This window comes from Pezoporus occidentalis, unplaced genomic scaffold, assembly GCF_034315485.1.
Source record: "Pezoporus occidentalis ecotype Australia unplaced genomic scaffold, CSIRO_AGI_Poc_V1 ctg483, whole genome shotgun sequence".
Classification (NCBI taxonomy): domain Eukaryota; kingdom Metazoa; phylum Chordata; class Aves; order Psittaciformes; family Psittacidae; genus Pezoporus; species Pezoporus occidentalis.
This window is the reverse complement of record NW_026915817.1, coordinates 37,253-56,555: the sequence shown is the minus strand read 5'-3', so window position 1 is coordinate 56,555 and position 19,303 is coordinate 37,253. Positions and strand designations below refer to the sequence as shown.

At 60.7% G+C, this 19,303-nt stretch overlaps 1 protein-coding gene across 2 annotated transcripts; it reads left to right on the top strand.

Annotated features, from left to right (window-relative positions):
- Window positions 1-498: 498 nt before the first annotated feature.
- On the top strand, window positions 499-18,590 carry NFIC (nuclear factor I C). 2 transcript variants are annotated; one of them, XM_062636589.1, is made up of 10 exons: window positions 499-1,054; window positions 8,916-8,987; window positions 9,139-9,213; window positions 9,343-9,466; window positions 9,656-9,780; window positions 11,067-11,195; window positions 11,315-11,499; window positions 12,967-13,126; window positions 14,534-14,619; window positions 16,158-18,590. In XM_062636589.1, the coding sequence occupies exons 1-10, from the start codon at window positions 637-639 to the stop codon at window positions 16,173-16,175; spliced, it is 1,392 nt and encodes a 463-aa protein (XP_062492573.1). In that variant the 5' UTR covers window positions 499-636; the 3' UTR covers window positions 16,176-18,590. The 2 variants fall into 2 exon arrangements, with proteins under 2 accessions (XP_062492573.1, XP_062492574.1); XM_062636590.1 differs by lacking the exon at window positions 12,967-13,126 and having other exon boundaries at window positions 500-1,054.
- Window positions 18,591-19,303: the final 713 nt, after the last annotated feature.

The window sequence follows — 19,303 nt, the reverse complement described above, 5'->3', positions numbered from 1 at the left end:
CACATGAGAAAGGCAGTTGGAGCATGGCTGCAACTGGGGCAAACTGAGGGAGCGTTCCACTGGTGCAGGGGAAGCTGGGGTGTGGGACATGTGTGCCTTGGATGCTGTGGGCTGGCAGTGTCTGACCATTGCTGGAGTGGTGGCTCCAGCAGGCACAATGGCAGGTAGGGTTGCTGTGTCTGTCAGGATCAGATCGTAGAATCCCAGACTGGTTTGTGTTGGAAGGGACCTTAAAGCTCATTCAGTCACAACCCCCTGTCACAGGAAGGGACCCCTTCCACTAGAGCAGCTTGCTCCAAGCCCCTGTGTCAACCCGGCCTTGAACACTGCCAGGGATGGGGCAGCCACAGCTTCTCTGGGCACCCTGTGCCAGAGCCTCAGCACCCTCACAGGGAAGAACTGCTGCCTAAGAGCTCATCTCAGTCTCCCCTCTGGCAGGTTAAAGCCATTCCCCTTAACCTGTCCCTATATGCCCTTATCCAAAGCCCCTCTCCAGTGACCACCCATCCCTCTGCCCCACAGGATGAGTTCCACCCCTTCATTGAGGCGCTGCTCCCCCATGTCCGGGCCTTCGCCTACACATGGTTCAACCTGCAAGCCCGCAAGCGCAAGTACTTCAAGAAGCATGAGAAGAGGATGACGAAGGACGAGGAGAGGGCGGTGAAAGATGAGCTGCTGAGTGAGAAGCCAGAGGTGAAACAGAAATGGGCCTCGCGCCTTCTGGCCAAGCTGCGCAAGGACATCCGGCCCGAGTGCCGTGAGGATTTTGTGCTCTCCATCACCGGCAAGAAGCCCTCATGCTGCGTCCTCTCCAACCCTGACCAGAAGGGGAAGATGCGCCGCATCGACTGCCTGCGGCAGGCAGACAAGGTGTGGCGGCTGGACCTGGTCATGGTCATCCTCTTCAAAGGGATCCCACTGGAGAGCACCGACGGTGAGCGCCTGGTCAAGTCAGGCCAGTGCACCAACCCCATCCTCTGCGTCCAGCCCCACCACATTAGTGTCTCTGTCAAGGAGCTGGACCTCTACCTGGCTTACTTCGTCCGTGAGAGAGGTGGGTGCTCGTCTGCCTGTGGGTCAGAGTCAGGATGAGTCCCCATGGAGCCAGCCCCCAGGGGGAGGTTCATGTGCCAGGAAGGGGAGTGAGTGGCCCCCAAGGATGCTCCTGGCTCTGGGCATCCCCAGAGGGGGATCTGGGGGGTTTATCCCACATCCCACGCTGCCTGTGCCAGCAGCCCAGTAACAGCCTGTTCCTGGTGTGCCCAAGAGCTGGAGCTGGAAGCATCCAGCACTGCCAGGTTGCTGTGGGTTGTGGTAACAGTCCCTCACCCAGTGGGTGACCAAGGTGGGGACAGGAGCAATGATAACGCCAGCTGGGGCAAAACCCAAACACCAGCAGCTCCTGCTGTGCACCAAGGGATTGCTGCTCCCATGGCCTTCACCTGCCTGGGAGTCCCCTCAGATAGAGCCGTGTGTGCCACCAGGATCTGCCTGCCCAGCCACACCTTCTGGCATGTGCTGGGCTGAACTGGGTTTGGGATCCATCCAGTTAAGCCCCAGGGCATAACTGAGATGCCGTATGCTATGCTGAGGGCACCCCATATTGGCTGGGATGGGGTGCTGCACACTGGGCTGGCGTGGGGGCATCCTGGACTAGACTGGGCTGAAGTGGGAGCCCTGCCGTGGCTGTGCTGGCAGCAGGGATCAGGACCCCCATGGCAGCCACGCTGAGGTCCCCCACACTGCATTGGGATGCCATTGCCGATGGGTGTCCCCAGGGAGGTGGGTACTCCTCTGCCACCCCCTAGCAGCGACCTTGTCCCCAGCGCCTGCGGTCACCTGAGTTCTAGTTGGGAACATGGGGCTGTAAATACTCCGATAAGGCTCCTGCTGCCCTGTTAAGGTCGCTCCGGGTCCCGGTTAAGGGAGCCCAGGACCAGGCAGCAGCACCCGTCCTGCTCCCATCCTGCTTTCTCCCCTTTGCACATCACACCCTGCAGCTTCCTCCCCCCCAAGCATCCCCAGGTCCAGGGGTGTGACAGGGGATGACTGAGGGGATGTGGGCCCCCCCGGCCGGGCCGCTCGAGCTCCCCACGCCCCCCCTGATGCGGCTGCACACGTGGTTTTGGGCCAGGCGCCTTCTGCTGAGGTCAGCACAAATTCCCTGCTGCTGCTTTGGCAGCGCCGGGGCGGGGGGGAGCTCTCGTTCTGCTTCCCCCGCTCGTCTGGGGGAAAGACCCACGGGGGAAAGTAAGAAATGAGGAGAGCCTGGTTGGGGAAAGGCTCCGGGGCGCTGAGTGCGGGATGGGTGCAGGCTGGAAGCAGGATGGTGCAGGACGGTGCAGGCTGGGAGCAGGGTGGTACAGGCTGGGAGCAGGATAGTGCAGGCTGGGAGCAGGATGGTGCAGGTTGGAAGCAGGATGGTGCAGGCTGGGAGCAGGATGGTGCAGGATGGTGTAGGCTGGGAGCAGGATGGAGCAGGCTGGAAGCAGAATGGTGCGGGCTGGGAGCAGGATGGTGCAAGATGGGTGCAGGATGGGAGCAGGATGGTGCGGGCTGGGAGCAGGATGATGCAAGCTAGGAGCAGGATGGTGCAGGACAGTGAAAGATGGGTGCAGGCTGGATTCAGGATGGTGCAGGACAGTGCAAGGTGGGTGCAGGCTGGGAGCAGGATGGTACAGGCTCGATGCAGGATGATGCAGCATAGTGCAAGATGGGTGCAGGATAGGTGCAGACAGTGCGGGGCTGGGTGCAAGATGGGAGCAGAATGGGTGCAGACGGTGCGGGGCTGGGGCTGGGTGCAGGATAGGTGCAGGCTGGTGCGGGGCCAGTGCGGGGCTGTGCTGTGCACACCGCAGTGGGGGCGGGGCAGGCGCTGCAGTGGGGGGTTGCGGGGGGAGCTCGGAGGTCGCTGGTGAAAGTCACTGCAGTAACCGGGGATCGATGGAGTCGCTCCATGTGCCGGGACCTCGGGAGCAGCACATCCCTCCCAGCGAGCAGAGCCAAGCTGGGGGTCCAGTGCCCCCCTCCCTGCACCCTTGTGCGCCTATCCCAGCACCCCATCCCTAGACACCCATCCCTGCATCCCACAGCCCTGCATCTCCAGCCCTGCATCTCCATCCTTGCATCCTGATGCTGATCCAGCTGGGGGGCAGCAGGAGCTGTAAAGAGGCTGGCTGGGCTCAGTGTTGTCCCCTCACACTCTTTGGGGTGCTCTAGAGCTGGCAGGGACCCTGCAGCTGACGGGGGTTTGGGGACAAGGCTCTGCCCTGAAGTGAGCTCCCCCTGGTAGTGCCTGGAGTGGGAGCAGATGGGTACTAGGGGTGAGCAGGCAGCAGGTCCCAGGGTGGCATCGCTGCTGGCCCTGACGCTGCGTGGATGGCACCAGGGGGAGGCAGGGACCTCCACCATGCTGCCAGCATCTGCATCCCCCTGCCTTGGCAGCCCCTTATCTCCCCTCACCAGCCTTGCTGAGGCAGATGGCACCAATCTGCCGGGAAGCCTGTGCCAGGGCTTTGGGTCCGGACGTGCCAAGCGTCTGCGTGGTCCCTCCAGATGGAAGAGCAGGAATTCCCTCCGGCAGCACTGTTCTGCCAGCCCCCCAGGACAGTATTTATGGGCAAGAGCGCAAAGAGATTATGGGGTGCACGGTATTTGGTTGGAAGGGACCTTAAAGATCATTCAAGTCACAAGCCCTTGCCATGGGCAGGGACACCTTCCACTAGAGCAGCTTGCTCCAAGCCCATTTCCAACCCAGCCTTGAACACTGCCAGGGATGGGGCAACCACAGCTTCTCTGGGCACCCTGTGCCAGCACCTCAGCACCCTCACAGGGAAGAGCTTCTGCCTGAGAGCTCATCTCAGTCTCCCCTCTGGAAGGTTAAAGCCATTTCCCTTGGCCTGTCCCTAAAGGCCCTTGTCCAAAGCCCCTCTCCAGGTTTCTTGTATATTTCCACTCTACAGGCAGGGCCCAAAAGCAATACACACAAGGTTATCCACAGGGAATCCACAGGGGCTGCATCCCTGCCCTTGAGAGGTGGGCTGGAAAGGGGCTCACCAGGGTGCTGTGACCACAGCCATCCCCATCCCCTGCAGCATCTCTTGTGTCCCGGAGGTGGCTGCAACTGGGCTGGTTTTGGCACACTGTAGCTCTGTGGATGGTGTGCCGGTGACCTTGGGGAGGTCAGGGCTTCCCCGGCTCTCCCGCAGTGCGCTGAGCCGGCAGTGTGCCGGAGCCGTGCCAGAGCCAGGCAGCTTTCCCGCAGTGCCACCAGTGAAGCGAGTTCTTCATGTCTTAGCCCTGTGGCCCCAGCCAGGGTGCCACGTCCACAGTGCTAGGGCTGGGGGGGCAAAGCAGTCCCTGGACCCAGTGGATAAAACACAAGGGAGCTCCATTGTGCCAGCACCCGCCATTCCCCCCCCCCCCCCGCCACCGGCTGCCTGCCCATGGCCACAGTTGCTGTCCTGGCCAGGCAGCCAGCTCCTGCCATGCTGGCAGGGGACAGCTGGGGTGGCAGATGCCACTGCAGGACCTGTGCTGCCAAACCCCCCTGGCAGGACAATGTGCCCCCAAGCTGGCTTGGGAGATTGGGGTCCCTCAACCTGCTCTTCCCCTCTCCCTCAGGCTTGTGCAGCCTCAGAGCTTGGCCATGGGGAGGGAGATTCCCACCATGTGCTGGGGATGGATACCTGCGGTCAGTAGGGGCAGAGAGGGGAGTCTGTGGGACTCTGCGGTGGGGCTGGCTGTGCTATGGGGCAGTGGCATTGGACTGTGCAGTGGCATTGGACTATGCCATGACACAGGGCTGCGTCGTGGGGCTGTGCCGTGGAGCCATGTAATGGAATGCTGTAGGACCCTGCCATGCCATGGGGCTGTGCTGTGCCATGGGGCAGGGCAGGGACAGTGGTTCCAGCAGCACAGGGCCAGGCCTGGAACCCTCTGACTGCACCTGAAGAGCTGGGGTGTCCCCCGCATCACTTCTCCTTCCTCCTGCCCCCTGCCTTACTCCTGCCTTACCTTCCATTTCCTTCCCTCCCTCCCTGTCAGCTCTTTCTCTCTTTCCTTGGTTTAATTTTCTTCTTTCTTTTGTTCTTTTTCTTTCTTTCTCTTCCTCATTTCTTCTCTTTTTATCCTTTTCCCTTTCCCTTTCTCTCCGCTTTCATTTCTTCCTCCCTTTCTAGTTACCCTCCTCACCCTTCCCTCCCTCCCTCCCTTTCTCTCCCTCTTTCCTGTCCCTCATCCCCTCCTGCATCTGCACCCCTAGGTCCCCCCTCTCCATGGCAGAGGCACAAAGTGCCAGCACCCCAGAGGGGATGTCTCACAGAGGATGTGGGGGTCTCAGCCATCCCTTTATCCGCTGCCATCTGTGCTCTGCAGGCGCTGGTAGCCCTGGATGAGGCCCAGGCCTGGCAGGGCTGAGCGAGGGGGTGACCAGGCCCCGTGTCCCCCGTCCCCCCCCCGGCCACTGCTGCAGGGTCAGCCAAGGACAAATGCTCTGGCTCAGCCTCCCGGGCCGGCTGCAGGCTGGGACGTGGCAGCGGGTGCATGGTGTGACCCCCCCCGCCACCCTGGGGGACATCTGCAGCCAGGACCTTCCCGGGGCTCAGCGTGGGAAGGAGGAGCTGGCTGAAAGTGGGCTGAGACCCAGCAAACTCATCTCAGGCCCTTGTAGCACTGCTGATGTCTGGGGAAGGAGGGGGGGTGGAAGGGGAAGTGGGGGTTGTAGGGAGCGTGGCAGAGGGGTCTGGTGCTCCCGGCGTGCTGGCTGAGCTGGGATTTAGCTGGAACACAGAGTGTTTCTCTGGGGATTATCTAAAGGAGGTTACACAAGCGGTGCTGGTGCGGGTTTTACATAAGGGGCATGGGGCCACTGTGGGGTGGGGGGTGCTGGGGGTCTTGTAGGGAGAGACTGCGAATCACAGACACCCCCCCCCCGCCTCCCTGCAGCTGCTGCCACGCAGCACTCGGGCTCCCTCAGGTCTCCAAGTGTCTCCAGTCCTTGACCAGGACTGGAGACACTCGGAGACCAGGAGTAGGAGCATCATTCTGGGCCCTACTGATGCTCCCTGTAGGGAAGGACCAGGCAGAGGCATGGAGAGGGGGAGCTGTCCTGGGTTAACACCACCACAGGGTCCCACCCCAGCCCCAGGGATAACTGAGGCAGTGGGGCCCAGCCCTCTCCTATCTCCTGGCCCCTCGCTAACAGAGCTGGAGGAGGAAACCTGCTGCCCTCCCTGGGGTGGAGGGGGGGTTCCCACCAGCCTCCAGTACCCTCCAGCTGCTGCACGTGCACCCTACAGCAGTCCCTGTGCCCATCAGTGCTGTGGCACAGAGCCAGGGCTCTTCAGCAGCCCTGGGGGCACCCAGCCTGCATTGAACCCCCAGATCCTGCCCAGGAGCTGCTCCCATGTGCTGAGGCCCCAGGGAGAGTCTCTGTGGGGCTGGTGGCACTGTGCCAGGATCCATAATTCAATGGGTGGCACTGGTCCAGGGGCTGAGAATACGGACAGCCCTCACCCTGCCTCAGGATACAGACTTTGCTCTTTCCAGCAGAGATGGGATCGACCTGTTTGGGCCCCTCCATGCACTAAACCCCACAGTCTCGTATCAGTCTCATCATCCCCCAGCCCATCATTTGGGCATGCAGAGAGTACGAGGTTGTCCCCCACCCATGAGGCTGGGGGGCTCCCAGCCTTTCACCCTCCCAATGCAACTGAAGCACTTGCTGGGTGGTGGATTTGGGGTGTCTCCCCGAAAAACACATCCTGTGGAGATGGGAGGAAAGAGGCCGCCATTTTAGAGTGGGCCAGCAGGCCCCAGGCAGCCCTCACATGGCGGCAAGAGCAGAGTTTGGAGGAGGCAGCCAGAAATGTGCTGGCAAGATCACCCAGCCCCACCACGGGGGGTCCTGAGGCCACAGCCCCTATCCTGGCACCCACAGCCCTCCATCTGCAGGGACATGAGGGGTGCCAGGAGGGGACAGCCCTGCTGGCAGACCTCAGAGGTACTGAGAGACCCCAGGTGCTCCTGGGCTGCCATGGCTGGAATCAGGGGTGTCGGCTTGGGGGATGCTCCCTTGGGATCAGGGTCAGGGGATGATGCTGGTGGAAGGATGTGGGGGACACCCAGAGGGGTACCCAGGGCAAGCGAGTGGCCCTGATGGGTGCCTGGGGGCTACAGAGGACACGCTGGGGTGGCTCTGGGGGGAGAAAAAGGCTGTGCCGACCGTCATGGGAGAGCAAAGGTCCATGTGGGGCAACTGGGGGTGAGGAAAGGTCTGTGTGGAGCATCATGGGGTAAGCAGGGGCCGTGTGGGGTATGTGGGGGAGAACAAAGGTCCACGTGGGGCATTTGGGGCAAGCAGGGTCCATCCCAGCTCAAGCAGTCATGGGAGGTCCCATGGGCCATGTGGAGGCCACCAGCTTTGGTGGGATTCTAACGCCCAATCCCCCCTCGGGGAGGGACTGGGGCGCCCCAAGGCAGTGTCGGGGAGGTCACGGGGCTGCAGCTGCCGCCCCGCGCCTTGGCCCGGCTCCATGGCTAACGGCTTCCAGAGCTGCCGCGACGGTTGTTGTTGTAAGAGGCGAGGAGGGGCCATGTCCGGCCGCATGGTGCCCATGAGTGCGGGGGGGGGACGCCTGGCCACCCCAAGCCTGTGCCCCCCATACACTTGGGTGTGCATTGGCCTTCAGAACAAGGGGGGCGGAAGGAAAATGGAGAGAAGGAATTGGGAGGAAACCCCTCCCGATGCACTGCCGCGGAAATCGCTGCTCCCTAAAATGGCTGCCCTGGGGAAGCTGCAGGCGTACGCAATGGCGGTCACAGGGCTGGCTGGCACTGGGCCGTGGCGCTAGTGTGGTATGGCTGCCAGTGGGGAAGGGGCTGCCAGGCTGGCATGGGCAGCAGTGGCGGAGGAACCTCGGGAACCAGGGAGGGAGACAAAATGGCAGCACTTGGCATTGGTGTCCAGCAGCCCCCGGGATGTGGGGTGGGAGTGCAGTGTGTGTGTGTGTGAGGGGCTGGGGGGCATGGGGTGAGAGAGGCAGGGAAAACCGGGGAAGAAAAGGGCAAACTGGGCAAAGGCCAGCCAAGCCACAGCAGGAGGGCTGGCAGCTGCGGCCACGCTGTTTTGGTGGTGTCGTGGCTCTTTCCCGGCATCAGCCAAAGCTGGGGAAGAGGAAAGCTGGAGGCCAGTGGGTGGGAGGAGGAGGAGGAGGATGGGGAGGCAGGATGGAGGATGAGGAGAGGGGGAAATGTGTGGCAGAAAGTTATGAAAGGGATCTGGGGGCTGGTGGGTGCCCTGCCCTGTGAAGGAAGGATGCTCACAGTAAGGCAGAGGGAACCAGAGGGCCCACTGGCCATGCGGTGCTGCACCGTGCTATTCTGTGTCATGCCGGGGTGTGCCAGCGCCGCTGATATCAGCGTCTGAGAGAGGTTTTTATATCTAAAGCTAAAATGGTGTTGAAGGAGTAGGAACAGGCACTGCCCCATGTCCCACTGCCCTCTGAGGGGCTTGGAGGAGGCAGAACTAGGTGCTGTGCAGTGACAGAAGCGATGCCTGGCAGTGGCAGCACTGCCCGAGCTGGGTGGCAGCAGCAGGAGGGAGTAGGAGAGGCAGGAGCAAGGCCCAGCAGCTGTGACTGCCTCAGGGCAGGACAAGGGCTGTGGGTTCCCCTCACATGGCAGCACAAGGGTGTCCCTGTTCCTGTCCCTGTTCCTGCCCATAACGAGGGATGCCTATGGTGGCTCTTCCTGATGGCTGGGGATGTGCCAACTTGGCCCTGGAACTTCTGCCAGACCGTGCCTCAGTTTTCCCAAGCCGCAGATTAGTGAGGGGGGCTGCTGCGGCAGGGAACCAGTGTGTATCCCAGGTTTGCACTGGTGCCTCATCCTGGTGGTATTTTTCCCTCTTGCAGATGCAGAGCAGAGCAGCAGCCCCCGGACAGGCATTGGCTCGGACCAGGAGGACAGCAAACCCATCACGCTGGGTGAGAGCAGGGTTCAAGGGGCAGCATTACAGTGGCTTTGGGGATGTTGGGGTGCTCTCAAGCTTTACCACAAGACAGTGTGGAGCAGGAGGGGTGCTTCCATCCCATCTGGCCCCCCATCCACAGCGCTCCCTTCTCTCTTCCTGCACAGATTCCACAGACTTCCAGGAAAGCTTTGTTACCTCGGGGGTGTTCAGTGTCACCGAGCTCATCCAGGTGTCCCGAAGTGAGTGCCACCATCATGCCACCAACGCCCCCCAAGCTGCCTGGGACTGGAAGCATCCCAGCTGTTCCCCATCCCAGATATGGGCTGACCCCCCTCCCCCAATCCCCTGATCCCTCTCTCTCCCTGCAGCACCGGTGGTGACAGGCACGGGTCCAAACTTCTCTCTTGGGGAGCTCCAGGGCCACCTGGCCTATGACCTGAACCCCTCCAGCACTGGCATGCGGAGGACACTGCCCAGCACCTCTTCCAGCGGGTACGTGATCCTGGGACCATGCTGGCATGGTACTGGGTGATGCTGGGGCAATGATGGGGTGATTCTGGGGGTGATGTCAGGGTGAACCCGAGCCTGGCCATGGGCCACTGACCATCTCACTGTGGTGGAGGCACAGGACAGGTTGTGTCCTGCCGCAGGCTGGAGCTGATTCCTCCCCTACCCACCCAGGAGCAAACGGCACAAGTCGGGGTCCATGGAGGACGACATCGACACCAGCCCGGGGGGCGAGTACTACACCTCCTCCAATTCCCCCACCAGCAGCAGCCGCAACTGGACAGAAGACATGGAAGGGGGTAAGTGCTTCCTTACAGGTGCCTCCCTATAGGTGCCCCTCTACTGCTACGGGGCCCCCCAGCCAGGTCACTACTGTCTGTCCTCCCCTTTGAGAGCCTGGGGTTGCTTTAGGATGCTCAGGTCAAAGCATGAGCTGGCTGGAGGGGCCGTGAGGTTGCTGTAGACCCCCCCACCAAGACACAGGCTCTCTGTAGGGTCAGCCCAGTGCCCCAGCCCCACACCAGCCTCTCCCAGCCCCACAGCGGATGCTTCTGCTGCGGGCAGCAGCTCTGTTGCTTTCTTGGCATTTTTTCTGTTGGTTTTTTTTTTTCCCTTTCCTGTCTAGACAGCCCCAATTAGCTGTTCATTAAGAAAAGGGGGGGGGGGGCTGGGCTAATTAAAGCGGTGCTGCGGGGCTGGCAAGGCGGCTCCCACACCCCGGGGTGCCTTTGCAGGCCAGGGACTGCTCATCTTCCCCCCTCTTCAGCTCTTATCCTGCTTCCCTGCACCCCAAACAGTGGGGCAGAATCCATCCATCCCCCCCACCCCCCAGTGCTGGCAGAGCCTGGAGGGTGTCTGGCTTTGGGGGACTGGAGGCAATTTGGGGAAAGCGAGTCCTGCCCCAGGAGGGTGCCCCATAGGTGCTGGGGATAGTGACCCATCCTCTACCACCACTGTGCCCATGGGCCAGGTGAGTCCTCAGAGAAATGTCACGCCCTGCCCAAAGCATTGCCTGTGGGTATGCATGGCAGGTTGGACTATGCAGGGGTGCTCCTGTCCCCTGTTGGTGGCCTGATCCGGGGCAGGAGGGAAGGGGGCAGCAATCCCATATGGGATGTTCCAGGAAATCCTCCTAAACACCAGCTGAGAAGACGCTAAACCCATTACCAGGCCTTGGCCGAATGGCCAGAGCTAAAGCCATGGTGATGGAGGAGGGTGGGAGGCACCACTGACCCCTCCCTCTCTGCCCCAGCTTCCTGCACTGCCAGAACCCCAGCCCCAGGGGTCCAGTGGTGCACCCATGGGAACCCCCAGTTTTGGCCCCTGGGTAGGCACCCACACATGCAAACACACGTGTGCACACAAGCATAGAGGTACACAAATGCCTATGAGTGAACACGTGCCTGCACATGCTACATGTGTTTATGTGCACACCTGTGGTAGGCCCATAGAGCTGCCCACATCCATGTACACCCTCACTCATGTGCACACACGTGCACTCGTGCCGAGCCTGTCCTCAGGGACCCCCTAACCCCAGGATCAAGCTGGGTGCCGGGCTCTGACACTGCACCCTGCTTTGCCTCAGGCATCTCCCCCACTGTGAAGAAGACAGAGATGGACAAGTCCCCCTTCAACAGCCCGTCACCCCAGGACTCCTCGCCCCGTCTGAGCAGCTTCACGCAGCACCACCGTCCCGTCATCGCAGTGCACAGCGGTGAGTGGCCTAACAGGGAAACCAAGGCATGGAGCCAGTGGGTGAGCAGTGTGGGGCTGGGCCAGTAGCTGGCTTCTGGTGACACTGGGGTGTCCCCCTCTTCCCGTTGTCGCCTGCAGGTATCACTCGAAGCCCACACCCATCATCTGCACTGCATTTCCCCACCACCTCCATCCTCCCACAAACGGCCTCCACCTACTTCCCCCACACGGCCATTCGGTACCCGCCTCATCTCAACCCACAGGACCCACTGAAAGATCTCGTCTCACTGGCCTGTGACCCGTCCAACCAGCAGCCCGGACCGGTAAGGATGCCACCCCATCCTTGCATCCCATCACTGAGCTCGCAGTGGGGCACTGGGGTCTGCTGCATCCCCTTGACTGGGGTGATGTGTGAATGCCCCATCTCTGGTAGTGTTCAATGCCAGGTTGGACAGGGCGTGGAGCAGCCTGCTCTAGCGGAAGGTGTCCCTACGTGTCGGGGGGGCTGGATCTGGTTGAGCTTTAAGGTCCGTTCCAACACAAACCATTCCATGATTTTATGATTGTCTGCCACTGTTGCCGTCACCACCACCACAGTTGGGGGTCAGGGCACTCTGGTGGCACTTCGGTGCCAGGACCCAGCCTGGTAGGGTGTTGGACAGGGCTGGGCAGCCATGCATTGGTTTGGGAGCGCGGCTGCAGCTGGTCGGTGTTGATAGCTTGGTTCTCTGGTGATGGAGCAGAGATAGGGCAGTGAGTGCTGGGGCTGAGCCATTGGCTGGGTGTGGGGTTGTCTGTGGGAGCAGGGGACATGTGACCATTGCCAAAGAGCCACCATCTGCCAGCATGCCAGGAGACTGATGGGCCCTGTGTGCCCCGGTTCTGGCTGGTGACCCATCAGCCCTGTCCCCACTGTGCCATGTCCCCATCGGGTGGCAGGGCCACACTAAGCTGTTGTGTGCTGTCCCTCATCCCAGTACCCCGCACACCCAGCACTCAGCACATCCAGCACCCCATGCACCCCCCATGCCACATATCCAGCACCCCCAGAAAGCACAAAGTGCACTCAGCAGCCAGTGCCTGCAGCACCCAGTGCCTGCAGCACCCAGTGCACCTAGCACCCCACACACCCAGCACCCAGCAGATGCACTACCCTGCACACCTAGTACCCAGTGCCCCCAACATGCCATGCACCTCATGCACCCTGCACCCCGCACACCCACCCTGTGCTCCCTTTGTGCCTGCAGCCAGGGCCTAGGAGTGGCTACATCCCCATGCCCTGCCCTCCTGTGCCCCATTCTGCCCCACAGCCACAGACAGTCTGGGGGAGCTTGTCTGAGCTCTGCCCAGCACCCGGTGAGACCTGATGACAGGGTGAGGGGCATGTCTGATCTTCTCCCCATGCAGCAGGTCAGTGCCGGGGCTAGCAGAGACTGGGTCAGGAGCAGGGGGGGAGCTGGTACAGGAGCCTTCGATGCCACTACAGGGTGCCCCATCCTCTCACAGCACCCTGCCTCCGGCATGCGCCGCTATGGGGTGGGGGACGTGCCCCCCCCCCCCCCCCAAAGCCCACCTTGACCCCCCTGCTTCTCACCCCTTCATGATTCCCCAGTGGCTGGTGCCGACTGTTCAGGGCTGCTCTGAGACCCATCAAACTTGTGCCAGCAGTGAGGGATGCTCTGTGCGGGTGCCAACCGGCACCAGGCGCTCCCAGGCCGGCTTTTGCTGGTGCTGCCCATGCTTCCTAATGGCTTGTGCTGTTTGTTTTTCTGTCTGTGTTGTGTCCCCAGTTAAATGGAAGTGGTCAAGTGAAAGTGCCCAGCCACTACTTGCCCCCGCAGATGCTGGCGCCGCCACCTCCCCCTGGCATGCCCCGCTTGGCCGTCTCTCCTGACACCAAACCCACTACGACAACTACCGAGGGAGGGACGACCTCGCCGACATCACCCAGTAAGCACCCCGCGGCGCCCACCCCTCTCCCCGGCCCGGCTGGCCCCCTCCTCTTGCAGCCCCCCCAAAGCGTCTTCCCCCCTTGTCCCCGGTGCTGCTGGGGGGGACGTTGGCGGAGGTGGGCTCCCCGCAGCCGGTGAGAGGGCGGCAGCTGGCACGCCATGAGTTTGCTGGGTCTCAGGCAGGTCGGAGCAGGCAGGGTTTGGGCAGGAGGCTCTTGTGTGTCCCCACCAAGCTGGGGGTGGGGGGGCGCCCTGCACTGGTCCCAGGGACCGGATGGAGCCCCGTGTCATTCTGAGCCGACGCCTTGCCCAAACACCCCCCCCCCCCCAATACAGGAAGGGCTTGCCAAGGGACGCAGTTGCCTCTCCGTGCCTCAGAACGCGGTGGTGCTGCTGGTGAGGCAGGGGCCGGCTGAATGGCTGCGGTGGTGGAAGGGTGCCGGGCTGTGTGTGCTGCGTGGGGCTGCCGTCCTCACTCTGCCACCAGGGTCCCCAGCATGGGGTCCCTCATTTGATCAGGGGCTGTGAAGCAACTTGGGTGCAGGGCACCTGAAGATCCCCTGGGGTACCCTTCATTAGCAGTGGTCGCTGACAAGCTCATCCTTTAGATGGCCTCAGTGCCTTGGCCAGGAGGAGTTTGGGGTCACAAAGGGGAGACGCTGGTGTCACCCCCAGCCTGGCATCAGGGCGTGTGCTGTAGTGGTGGGACACTGCTACCATCACCATGGTGTGCCATCACCATGATCGACGAGATCATCCCTGTCCCCATCCTGCTGTATCCATGGGACTCCTGGTACCCAGAGAGGCTGCCACGTCCCTGGAGACAGGCCACAGCTGGATGCCATTGGTATGGAGGTCACATGGCATGACGTGGAGGGGAGAGCTGTGGGGTGGTGTGGCCCAGCCAGTGATGGGACCATGTCCGCAGGGAGGGACTGGGCAGTGCCAGTCTCCCCTTGGTTCAGGGAAGGATGCACACTGTGTGTCCCCAAGGAGCCCTGGGGCCAGCTGGCTCTGAGCGCTCCCCCCCTCCTGATGGGTCTCAGGAGCTCAGCAGGGCTGGGGGTCCCACTGCTGGACCCCTACCTAGCTGGGGGTGGAGGTCTTAATGGGGCGATGTGGCTGAGTGGAGCTGGTGGCTCCTGTTGCGCTTGCCCCACAGCACTGCACTGGCACCCCAAAGGTGCCCCCAGCCAGTCATCACCACAAAGCCACCCCTCCAGAGGGCACAGGCACAGAAGGCACAGCATCCCTCACCTCCATGTGCTGCCAGGACACCACCAGGGACACTGCCCTGGTGCTAGCTCCATGTGTCTGGGACGCCTGTCCCAGCAGTGCCAGGCAGCAGTGGGACAATGGCGATGCCACCGGCAGCCCCGTTAATGAGCTCTCATTTGTTCCCCAGCCTACTCTGCACCAGGCACGCCCCCTGCGAACCGTTCCTTCGTGGGATTAGGACCAAGGGATCCTGGGAGTATCTATCAGGCACAGGTGAGAGCTGGGATGCTGCTGGGGGGACCCTCCTGCCTTCACCCTGGGCACTGCCGTCATAGCATCACCGTTGTGGGCATCGCTGTTGTGGGCACAGCCGTTGCGGGCGTCACCACCGTGGGTGTCTCCACTATGGCATTGCTGCAGTGGTGGGCATCGCTGCTGTGGGCATTGCTGCCATGGGCATCACCAGCATGGCATTGCCACTGTGGGCACTGCTGCTTTGGGCATTGCTGGCTTGACATCGCTGCTGTGGGTGTCCCCAGTATGGGTATTTCCATTATGGGCATTGTCACCATGGGTATCCCCACCATGGGTATTGCCACCATGGCATCCCCACCTTGGGACTGCCACCATGAGAATCCCCAGCTGGTGCCCAAGCCAAGGCCACAGGTGCTCCTGGTGACTTGTGGCCACCAAATGTCCCCCATGGCAGCAGGAGGTCCCTGCCATGCTCACAGCTAGCACCATGCACAGCATCCCTGCATGCGGGGCACTGGGGCCGTGTGCCCCTTCCTCAGGCAGACACAGACACCCTGACCTTCCCACTCCAGCCATGGTGGGATGTGGCACGCGCCTTTCCCAGGAATCTTCACTGGTGCTGGGTGTGTTGAACCAGCCGTGGGTGAGGCACCGTGGGCAGTGCCATGGGCCAGCGCTAGCACCTTGTGCCTCACTTGTGCTACAAGTTGCACAACCTCAGTGGTCTCCTCAGGGGCATTGTCGGGATGCAGTGGGATGGAGTACAGATGGCGCCGTGGCGGGAGTGAGAAGCTGGGGGGCTGAGCCGGTCCATGGGGTACCCAAGGGTGCTGTGCTGTGACACAATGCTCAGGGCCCATGAGCTAGGGCACCCCAGGCATGCTGTGCAGTTGCTGGTGGCAAACACTGGGGTCTGGCTCTGACCAGAGTGCCCTGCCTCAGTTTCTCCAAAGGACAGAGTGGGGTGGGCACCCTGAGGCTTTTGCGTCCCTAAAGAGGAGACACGGGGTGCTAGGGTCCCTGCACCCCAAATCCTGTGTGGGTCACTGTCCCTGTCACTGTGCATGTGTGTTTGGATGCACTCCAGGAGCTTCCCCAGGGCAGAAGGATGCTCTGCCTTGGGAAACTGAGGCACAAAATGAGGACAAGTGGGGACAAAATGAGTGTCCCATGCTCCCGGGCGTGGTGGCTGAGACAGGCTGCTCTCTGGTCATGTGTGGTGGGGCTGGGAAGGGTTAAGGGAAGCAACGGCTCCGAGCTGTCTCGTTGCCAACGGAAACCAGACATGAGGTAATCGTGAATGAACTTGAACTTGGGGCTGGAGATGGGGGGGAGAGACAACGGGAGGGTGGTAGGGGCCACCCCGCGGGGTCCCCAGTTCTGCCACCCCTCTGCTTGTCCCCAAGCAGGACGCTTTCCCTGCAGAGCATCGCCTTGGCCACTGAGGAGGATGGGGGGCACTGAGTGAACTCGGTGCAGGAGTGGGGCAGTGAGGGTAGCATGGGGACAGCGTGGGGACACAGGGTAACGCCAGGCTTTCTCCTCTCTCCCGGCAGTCCTGGTACCTGGGATAACCGCCGCCGTGCCGCCCCTTCGCCTCCCTTCTCTGCTTTAGGCACCCCCAGAGGAACATCCCTGAGCACCAGGCCCAGCCTTGTGGTGACGACGGAGAGCGTGGACTCACGATGACGACGACGACGACAACGACGACGACAAGCAAAACCCACACCCGAAGGAAAGAGCGAGGGAAAGGAAGAAGGAAAAGGGTCAAACTTTTTCAAAACAAAAAAACCCACACAAACAACACCCCCCTCCAACCCAGGAGGATCCCACCCCCCCCCTCCCCCCAGGAGAACAAAGAAACACACACACACGAAAGAGAAAAAAACACTATTATTTGCCCCCGTTGGACAGCGCTACGCTGAGACCTGACACAACTCGTGCCAGCAATGCTCCTGCAGCGCCTGACCCCCAGCGGCTGCCGACTCCCTCGGTCCTGCCTCCATGTGAGTAGAAAAGATCAAACCCCCTTTGGGCGTCCCCCCACCCGGCCACACACAGACTGTCAGGGGAGCCCGGGGTGTGACACGGTGACATGGTGCTGCAGTGGCCGGGGCTTGGCTTGTCATGACTTTCACAGGAGGAAGGGGGCTGGGGGTTCCCGTCCCCCCCTACCGTGTCCCCGTGTCCCCCACACGTGTCCCCACCCCGGGGGTTGGGCGGGGGGAGCTGTGATGAGGGGACACTCCGTGTGTCTGAGCTATGCATTCCTGTGGACAGGTACGGGGGGGGGGGGGGCGCGATTGTGTTGCACATTTGTAGGAAATGCACTTTGAAGAGGGATTGGTAAAAAAAAAAAAAAAAAAAGAAAGAAAAGAAAATATTACAAAAAAGGAGGAAAAGGAAGAGGAGGAGGAGGACGAAGAGGAGGAAGAAACAGAGCCCCCGGCCTGGCCTTTGGCTGCTTTGGGGTTTTTTGGGATTTTTTTCTTTTTTTAACGCCAAGGGCAGAGCCCCCCCGCACCCCCCAAAGCACCCCCCACCCCCCAAACCCCCCTGAACCCCAAAGCCCCCTCCGCACCCACCACCCTGCGCCAAGTGCCTGAACCGCTGCGGTGGAAGGGACACAGACCCGGAGAACCCCCTTAAGGATCCCCCCCCACTGAGGGGGAAGCGCTGGAGGAAGTCCCCATCCCGCGCAGGGGAGGAAGAAGATGAGGAAGACCCCCGGTGTTCCCCCGGAGCAGACTGGTGTTTCCCCCCGGCGCCGCAGGGGACAGCTCACGGGGGTGATGGAGAGAAGCCACTGTGGGATGTGCGGGATGGCAGCGAGGGCACCGCCAAACCCTCCCCCGCCTCCCGCGGGAAGGAAAAGGGCTGGATGGAGGAAATCCCTGGAGAGGAGAAGACATCCAACACGAGAAGAAAAAGAAAACCCGCAAGAGAACAAGAGAAAACAGCAAAAGAAGCACTTGGCGGCAACGGAGCCCTCTTTCGTTTGGGGTTATTTTTTATAGACCTGAGAAAAGCATTAAAAAAAAAAACCCAAGGGAAAAAAAAAAAAAACAGCGAAAAAGAGGAGAAAAAAAAAAAGAAAAAAAAAAACGGACAAAACCCCCTGTTTATAAGTGCATGGTGCTTTACCAGGACCTGGCGACCCGGCTCGGCCCCGCCGTGCCGGCGATGCTGTGCATGGCAGAGTGTAACCAGCTCGACCTTCCCCTCAGCAACAGAGAAAAAGAGGAAAAAAAAAAAAAAAAAACAAACAAAAAAAAATCTGTATAAAAGAAAAAAAAAAAAGGGGGCGAAAACCCGAAAAAAAAGCAAGAAAAAAAAAAAAAACCACAACAAATCCATGTTTTCCTAATTTGCACGAAGTTTTCTACCACAAGATGTGCCTTTGCCTTCGGAGCCTCAGTATTACCGGGCCCGGTGCCGGGGAGCGGGAGCCACTGCATGCCCGGGGCCCCCCCCCCCGCCTCCTGCATGGCTTCTTGGCCGGAAAAATCCCCTTTTTCTCTCTTTTACTATTATTATTATTATATTGTTATTATTTTTTTTAACCCATTTTCCTCCCCTTTGGAAACGTCTTCCAGTTGATGCACCCTCTGCGCCAACACACCAGAATATGCAATTGCCGCCCCCCCCCCCCCCCGCTTTGCCTCTTTTTGAGGGGGGTTCCTTCCCTTTTGGGGGGGGTCTTTTGGTTTTTGGCTTCCAGCAACCAAAGGCAGCAAGGTGGGAGGCAGCGCCCCCCTACCCCTCCCAGGCCTGGACCCTGCCAGTGCTCTGGGTCTGGACATGGCAAGGTGGATGAGGGTGCAGTTGGGGTCCCTCATGGCTGAGCCCTCGTGAGGTGGGGGGGCCAGCATCCTGACCTCCCCCTTTTGAACTGGTTTTTAATGGGGTGCAGGGCCAAGAGGGCTGAGCCCAGCAGCTCTTGTGACAGGAATGGAACCGTGTGAATGTAGCTGTGCCCCTCCCCTCCCCCCCAAATAAAGGGCTGGTGTCGGGGGAGGGTCACAGGTCATAGGCCCCCCTATCTATCTCCATTGGCCTCATCTTGGGGGGTCAGGAGGGAACGGGCCAAGAGGTCTCCTCTTGCCTGTGCAAAACCACAGAGCGGGGGCTTGACACCCCCAAAAAATCCAGATTTTGCCTTAAAACCCACCGTCCCGCCGGCCGGAGAGACACTCCCTTCCCCCAGCCCTGCTGAGGCTGAGGCCTGACGCGGGTTGTGACACCGATGGGCGGGCGGCACCGCGCGGCGGCGCTGCTTCGTGATGAAGAAACGTGAACATTTTGGGGCTTTTTTTTTACATTTTTGATAGTTTGGTGGTTTTTTTGTGTATGTGTGTGTCCAAAAGTATTAGTGGGGGACGAAAGGGGAAAATTAGGGGGGGTCTTCCCGCCACCGGTGTGGTTTGTTGGGGGTCCCACCAATGGAGACGTCCGTGGGAGACACTTTCTGATGCAAGGTGCAGTGTTGATGTCTGCAGGGACAATGTAACGCGGTGGGGGGGATCAGCGTCCAGCGGGGAGAGAGATGTTGAAATAATGGAATTTAGGGGAAAGTAAAAAAGAAAAACCAAACAAAAAAAAAAAGGGGGGGGGGAAGGAAAAAAGAAAAGAGACAAAAGGAGGGTTTTAAGGCTCGAAAAAGGATCAGAAAATACAAAAATTAGTGTTTTTTGCAGGGGTG